This window comes from Nematolebias whitei, chromosome 4, assembly GCF_014905685.2.
Source record: "Nematolebias whitei isolate Nwh7 chromosome 4, NemWhi1, whole genome shotgun sequence".
Lineage (NCBI taxonomy): Eukaryota > Metazoa > Chordata > Actinopteri > Cyprinodontiformes > Rivulidae > Nematolebias > Nematolebias whitei.
The window spans coordinates 23,499,091-23,507,341 of NC_056501.1; the positions used below are offsets into that span (position 1 = coordinate 23,499,091).

General features: G+C 41.8%; 1 protein-coding gene across 1 annotated transcript in view; it reads left to right on the top strand.

Annotated features, from left to right (window-relative positions):
• reep2 (receptor accessory protein 2) overlaps positions 1-6,851 on the top strand; it is a 12,396-nt gene extending 5,545 nt beyond the window's left edge. Inside the window, exons 4-8 of the mRNA XM_037675884.1 lie at positions 1,122-1,242; positions 1,359-1,472; positions 2,790-2,970; positions 6,479-6,645; positions 6,757-6,851. Coding sequence (XP_037531812.1) covers positions 1,122-1,242; positions 1,359-1,472; positions 2,790-2,970; positions 6,479-6,645; positions 6,757-6,828 — 655 coding nt within the window. The 3' untranslated portion in view covers positions 6,829-6,851. The remainder of the gene's footprint in view (positions 1-1,121; positions 1,243-1,358; positions 1,473-2,789; positions 2,971-6,478; positions 6,646-6,756) is intronic.
• Positions 6,852-8,251: the final 1,400 nt, after the last annotated feature.

Here is an 8,251-nt window from a genome sequence, read left to right on the forward strand (position 1 = left end):
ATTATTATTATTATTATTATTATTATTATTATTATTATTATTATTATTATAACACCTGACAGTGTCGCTTATACAACAAAGTCGATATCTGCCACAATCGGAATCGGCAGATCAGGCTTTTTAGAGATCGGTGATCGGCCATCTCGTCCGTGGGACAATCAGTTCTCCCCTAGTTTGACCCAAGTCATACAGTTTTAAGGGCAATGGTACCAAATACTAATGAAGTGTATTTCAACATTTGACTGAAGAAAGTAATAAAAATGGCCTTAAAAAAAATGCTCACTCATTAGTCTGGCATTTTGCAAATTAAAAAAAAAATGTTGGTAATCCTACTTGACCTAAAATTGGAAAGTTTATTCTGATTTCACGTCAGACAGTGTGGGGGAAAAAATGCATGTCTTTTTAAATAGTGTAAACTTCTAGTTTCAACTGTGTATATCTGTAAACTGGTCGACCCGAACATTTGAGGAAACTTCACTTTCAAGGAACGTTGAATACTAGATAACATAATTTACCCAAATGATTTGGGTGACTGAAGATTAATCTATGGTGTCGAAGACCACCATTGGTCACCCCCTGGCTTCACCGTTGCACCTGGTGGTGAATAAAATTCCTCCACTCACCAGGATCCATCCCAATGTGCTGCCTCGGACAAGAAAAAAGAACCTACCTCCATTCTTCGACACAGTGCCACTCCTACCCACTTGAATATTTTGAATATTTGCAGGTTTACCTGCGTTCTCTGTTCAGAGAACACTCCTGTTCAAATCCCTCATTGACGGGGACATCAGCGTACCGCTTGCCTATTGATTAAAAGAAACTCCTTGATATAGTTGAAGCTTTTTTTTTCATGTGCACAGCTCACTAGTTGTAGTCTTCAGAAAAATGTCGCATCTAACACAAGGGTCAGCTTCACCTCTGATTACCAGTAGTTCTTCTTGCTCCGAGATGCTCAGACTGGCACTGAATCACTCTTCAACCTAAAGGCTCTGGTTTTAAAAACTGTATTACAAACTCTCTGAAAGGAAAAGTTGATGAATGTGACCCCAGCTGTCCGTTTCCTCCTCAAAGCTTTTACTTTATTTTGTCTCTTGATGTTCGACCTTGTGTTTTCTCTTTAGGTTTCCTTTTTACTTTGAGCTAAAAATTGCCTTTGTGATCTGGCTCCTGTCCCCGTACACTAAAGGCTCCAGCGTCCTGTACCGCAAGTTTGTCCACCCAACGCTGTCCAACAAAGAGAAGGTAGGACAGTTTGATGTCTATGTAAGGATATTCCTATTTGTTTCACAATTGTTTCCTCACCCCTACAATTTATTTCTTGGGTTTTTTTTTTTTACGTCTCCTCTGAACGGTTTAAGGAAATCGATGAGTACATCACTCAGGCTAAAGACAGGAGTTATGAGACCATGATGAGGTTTGGAAAACGAGGTCTCAACCTCGCTGCCAACGCTGCCGTCACTGCAGCCACCAAGGTGAGCTGTCCGCTGTGCGACGTCGTCACAGTTTGGTCAGAAACCATTAATGCTTCTGGTTACATGCAGGCTTTGACCGCTGTGATGTTGTCCTTTTTATAGATTTGTTCCTGATCAGATGGATCTTTAGCTCTGGACTGAATCCAGTTAAACTAACTGCTGATGACAGAAAGTTTTATCTGGCGCTTCTCGATCAATCGGCAAAATCACATTCTGATTTTGTAGTCCAAATTTGAAATCCTTCAGTTTGATCAAAAAAATAAAAAAACTTAAAACTACCCAATATGAGTCAAAGCCTTTCTTTGGATCAGCCTCCCAAACTCGCTGTTCTTGAGCAGTTTTGATCTTAATCTATTCTGTTTTTAAAAATAAAAAGGGTTAAATCGTGTTACCAGTTTCTTTAAGTGAGAAACGTTTCATCTTCCATCCAGAGGACTTCCTCAGTCTACAGCCTGCCGACCAGATCTGTCCCATAGGTAACCTTCAGTGCTGTGTTTCAAGCCAACCTCCTGTTGGAATCTCAGAATTAGGCTTTTAACACGTCGTCATGTACAACAATCAGTTTTAGGCCAGATGGCCAACTTGCTACTCACAGATACAGCCTGAGGACAACCAAGGCCAACATGGTTCAGAAAAAGGTTGTAAGCTCAGTCCAGGTAGAAACTGGTCCAGATGACACGATTTAACCTTTTTTTTTTTTTTTTTTTATATCATCTACCTGGATGATTGAGCTTACAACCCCTATTCTGTTTTTAGATTTTCTAATTGATGTGTTATGAAACACCAGCATGGTTTACTTTAAACATACAAGTGTTGAGCAAGCATTTTAAATGCAGATTCTTATCGTTTCAACGTTTGCACAACTTCTATTTCATCAAGTTTACATTCAGAAGGTCTGATTTGTAGCCACAATTATCAATAGTTATCATTTTGTAATAGCTTATTTCTGACCAATATTTAAATTTTAAACTAGAAAAGGTACAGTGACATGAAATAAGAGAATCCAGCAAATCCTAGAAATATTTACTTTTTTATTTATTAACCTCGTAAAGGTTCCACTGCAGAGCTTCACCCATGTCCCTGAAGGGATACTGTAGAAGTAACATTGTACATCCTGATGGAGGAGTGAGGAGGATGAGACTCTTATTTATAAAACATTTGATGAACTTTATGGCAAAATTCAAATTTTACAGACTTTATCACATCATTCTTTTGTGGGTAAAGTTCCATTGCTTCTTTGCCAAACCAAAACGTCCAGAAAAACAGATCTTATTTTGTGCTCATTCGTGTGTGTCTGCGTTTTGCTGTGACGTTCAGGGGCAGGGCGTGCTGTCGGACAAGCTGCGGAGTTTCAGCATGCAGGATCTGACTCTCATCAACACGGAGGATGAGCTGGATCTGCACACGTCAGAGGTTCGGGTGAGACGAGACCCCACGGACGAGATGAGCTGTGGGGCCAGCACGCTGCCCCGGGCGAAGAGCGTCACCACACGACAGAGTAAGACCACCCAACGCCTCTCCTAGCTTCAGACTGAGATGAAATTAAATTCAGTATATTTGTATAGCACCAAATCACAACAGAAGTTGTCTCAGGACTCTGTGCAGAAACATTCACATACCCAGTCCCTTGTTTAGCATGGGTGTTAGGTTCTAATCCCCCCCCCCCCCCCCCACACACACACACACACACACACGCGATAAGTGAAAAACCGCGATGTAGGGAAGGTATAATATTTATTTTAGTATTTATATATATTTCTAGGCTTTATAAACCCTTCCCACACTCTTGCAATGTTCTAAACTTTTAAACCTACATCATTTAACAACATGCAGTACTGTATATGTAGCTACTAAATTTTACTTACCAGCGTGTCCCTGCTCGGACGTCCTCATTGGCCAGTTGAAAAAGATACAAAAAGTCCCGTTAATCTTCAGATGGCTCATCGGATCATCGGACGCACGCGTTTGCTGACAGCTCGTCGTCGGCCAGTCGAAACGGATGAATAAAGTCTCGTTAACGGACAATCGCATCTGCTCGGAGGTCCTCGTGGGCGGGCTACCAGCTCTCAAGATTCACCAATGTGTATGGAGGTCTGGTTCTACTTCTGTTCTGGTCTGGTTCGGTGGGTTCAATACGGCTTCTCTGCATCCGCTTGGCACCGAGCAGATCAAAACTTTCCCTCTGTTTTTTTTTCAGCATAAGGAAATGGGGCTTCTGGGCGGGGTCCTGTTGCCTTCTGGGAAATGTGGCCATTATGAGAGGGAATAAAGTGGATGATCACTGAGTGAAAACTACAAAGTAGTGGCGCCTGTCCAAAGTATTTCTATTTTTGTCATTAACTTTTTCACAACTGCGAGTACAGTGTAGTGATATTACTGTACAGTCCACAATCATAAAAAAATAAAAAATCCAATATTTTGGATGTCCACAAACAAGTCTGTGGAAGTCCAAGTAGTGAGAGACTACTGTACGTACAAAAGCCAATTAGTAAGTTATCCATTTAATCAAGGAAGCCAACAGATTTGTGGAATCTTCACTTTGTCACAGTCCATCCTGAGCAAGCACAATGGCAACAATGGAAAGGAAAAACTCCTTTTCAACAGGAAGAAACCTCCAAATAAAACGGACTCGGGACAAGTGGCCATCTGCTTTGACCAGCTGGGAGGTTCTAGTCAAAGTCAAAGTTTCTTTATTTGTCATACATGCCACATGTGGCACGTGTGGTGGAATGAAATTGTGCACACAGGGTCCCAGTTACATCCAACAAAAGTATAAAATGTAAAAAAAAACAACCAAACAAACAAAAAACCAATAAGATCTAAGATATGAACTAAGAAAAATATTAAACTAAAATATGCTATACACTAATAGTACAAAAACAATATGCCGAACAGCAGCATGAACATGTCTGTGTGAGCAGGTGAGTCTGTGTGTAAGAGGACAGGAAGGAGAGACAAATGAACACAGAATGGCAGGTTCAGATGTAGGTGCAGGTGTACCCCCTATTGGAAGAAAGACAAAAACACATGTCAAGGATAGAAATAATAAGTGCAGGCAGTCGCCTATTATTATTCGCCTCGGAAGTGTGTCTACATTTCTATCTCTGTTACTGCGTCCCGAACCACAATATCTACCCCCACAAAAGTTATATCAGAACGACCCGCTCGGCCCCGTGATGTGTGCTATTACTTTTATTGGCATTTCGAGTTACCATGGCAACGCGATTTTGCGAACAAAGATGTAATATGTCACCAATTCCAGGAACTAGTTGGTGACTGGCCTGATAAGCGTATCTTTTTCTACTTTTTAATACGGCCCAAACCGAAACATGGACCCCCACAAAAGTTTTATCACAATGACCGGCCCGGCTCCGGGAAGTGTGCAGTTACTTTTATTGGCATTCGCAGTTACCATGGTGACATATTTTTGCTAACAAAGATGCCAAATTTTCCATAGGAAATGAATAGGAGAAAACTCTTCGCAGAAACTGAGTAACGTATGGAGCCATTTTGGTTCAACGTGCAAGGAAGACGGTACATTATGCAATGCATGGAAGGCACATTATTAATATTGTTGTTGTTGTTGTTGTTGTTGTTGTTGTTGTTGTTGTTGTTGCTGTTGTTGTTGTTAATAACACATCACGGTGCCGAGCCAGTCGTTTTTATATAACTTTTGTGGGGGTAGACTTTGTAGTTCAGGCCGCAGTAACAGAGATAGAAATGTAGGCTCACTTCCGAGGGGAATAATAATAGGTGACTGCCATGCATGACAGTCCCCCCAAAAAACTTGCATGAAGTCAAAGACACGTTCACAGATCTTTGTCTCTGCAGCTTCCAAACTGAGCTGGAGTGAGCCAAGAAATAGAGTTGCAGCCGGCTCTTAAAGCTCCTCCATGAAAAGGCACTTTGTGTTTCAGAGCTCCAGCAGGTGTTTGTCTTCACTCTTCACTTCCTAATGCAACATTTTAGTCCTAAACTTTCAAATTTGTGCCAAAATAGTTTCATCCTCCTCCTCATCTGGCCACATCCTGCAGGGTTGAGAGGAAGTCAGTCTTTGATTAGACTACAGTAGTTCCTTGATTATCGTGGGGATTATGTTCTGGACACCCCCACAATAAGTGAAAAACCGCCAAGGAGAGTCTATTTTTATTTTAGTTTTTACTGGTATATATATTTTAAGACTTTATAAACCCTTCCCACACTCTTACAATATTCTAAACTCTTAAACCTACATTATTTTAACAACGTATGTGTATGTACTGCACAGTACTGTACATTTTTTTTATGAGGACTCACCAGCCTTGGTCCGGTTTTGGTCCAGTTCTGATTGGCTCTCGGCAGCCGTTGAGCACCAGACGCTTTTGGAGAGAACCGGACCTTTGGAGAACCAGCACAGAACCACACAATGGTCCCGATAGAGTCCAAATAATCCAAAAGAATCTGGATGAAAAAGTCTGGGTGAGCTCCAGAGAAGACACTGGACCTCCTCACTCGAGAGGCTCCCTGGGCTGGCAAGCAGCGCTCGGACTGACCGATGAGGCTGGAAGTAGCTTTGGTCCGGTTCTGATCGGCTCTCTGCATCCACTGAGCACTGAAGTCACTATGAATAAGGACCAGACTTTTTCGTTTGGATCAAATCAAAACTTTCCCTTCATTTCAACAGAAAGCAACAGCTAGAAGCACTGTTGGCTTCTGGGTAATGTAGTTCTTTTTTGACTGGCCTTACAGTGTAGGTTTATTGAGAGGAAACTACAAATGGTGGCACCTGTCTGAAATATTTATTTATTTTTAACTTTTTATCTGCACCGTCCCAATCATGTGAGTCGTATTAAAGTTGACAATCGTCGAACAAACACGAAAGTCGAACCGCGAAGTAGCGAGGGACTACTGTACAACTTTTTCTAAATTGATGATTATTTGGTACTTTTTATTAAAAGTAGAAATCTAAACTTATGAGGATTCCAGCCTGACCTCACTAACGGACCTTCCTGTGTTTGCTCCTGCAGCCCGCTCTGTGGCCGCTGCAGCTCTAGTCGACGACGCCTCGTCCCAGCACAGCTCCGACCAGTCGGACACGAGGACTGAACACTCCGACGACGATCTGGGGGACAAAGCACCCAAACGCAGCACCGGCACAAAGGCCGCAAAGAAACCTGCGGCTGTGAAGACGGAGGTGAATATCTGCACCAAAATGTCACGTTTAATTTGTCCAGAACAACACGTCCTCCTCTTCTTTTCATTCTGATAAACCAGCTGCATTTATTCTTTGTCATTTCTCTTTCAGACCCAAACCAAGACTGTAAAGAAGCCCGTTAAGAAAAAGACCACCTCTAATAACGCAGAGACCCCTCCCTGAGTCCCGCTGCACTCCAGCCTCCACACAGACACACGTGTATACACGAAGCACGGATCCTGTCACTGCTGCTGGTTTTAGAGGGAAATGCAGATTCTGTTTGTCGTCTTAGCGTTAAAGTGACCTGCTTCAGGTCTGGAGGTTTGCTTCTTGTTGCATAATTTGTCTCACACTTTACACTTAACCTGAGAGTTAACTGGGATTGGTGCCTGAATTATTTTAAAACTTAGTAATTTGATTAAAAATGTTTTTTTAAAACAGAAAGTAAGCTCCTGGATTCTCAGTCATGCTTCAGGTTCACTCCGTTGCCAATTCAGACATTTTAGATGGAGGCTGTTTGTTTTGTATCATTTCTTCACACAGTTCCCTGAAACTGTCTCGCTTCGAGGCCGAAGGTGCACAGTATTGTCTGGTGGCGTATACAACCATCTTTACCCTGACTAAACTAGTCCTGCATAAAGGGATGGGAACGTTTTTAAAGGGTTTTATCTTAATTGTGTTCTCACTCAACTGTATCTAGGTTGACCAGATTTGTTTTGCTTTAAACTTTTTCATTTTGTCCAGTTTTACTTTGATTCTTACACAAGGAAACGGTGCAAGATATAAAGTCTAAGTTTTAGCTTCCCTTTGGTGAGTATTTCTCCTCTCTGTGAATCTGGCTCTGCTACGCTCAGGTCTCATTCAGAGGATTATTTTAATGTGACTTTAAGTCGTCCAGGGGGGGAAGTGGGCCGTTTAGTGCCGGCCATGTTCTCCTCCATTTAGACGCCACTCCCATTCGTTTGTAACTTATTGCATTTCTGCTTTCTGCGCACCTTTTGGTCATGTGATACTTGTAAGAGATGTGTGTAATAACTAAATGTAAGTTTCCAGTCGTACAGAAGACACCGCAGGGCTGGCTGATTCTTTTAGTTTTGTTTTCTAACGTTAACGATTAATCTGCACTTTCACCTTCATACCCAGACGTATTTATACATCATCTTGTAAGAAACAAACGGAGTGTGAGGAGCTGGTTTCTGGTGGGTCTGATTGGGTTCCTTCATGGTTCTTCTGTACCAGTATGAACCAGCAGGGGTGACGAAGTCCACTTTAACGCTTGGATAAACGACTGAAAACCATTTAAACGCAGTACAAGTATGGTAGTATCCCTGAGTGGACGTGCATTTTAAATTTACTCGCCTTATTAATTGTCAGGGGTTAAACGTAAAGTTTTATTTTCTCTCTTGGCCTTGACAAATCATTAATTCTGGGAGGCTGCATCAAAACAAACTTGGTCTGAAAATAAATCCTAAATGTGTTTCTTTAGAGCATTTGAACGCCTTCATTACAAAAGTAGAGAATCTGTAGCTTCCAAGTCGGTGCTCGTCTATTCACGGCCTGCTGTGTTCTCTAGAACGCCTTTATTCTCTTAGTTTCTCTGAAAAGT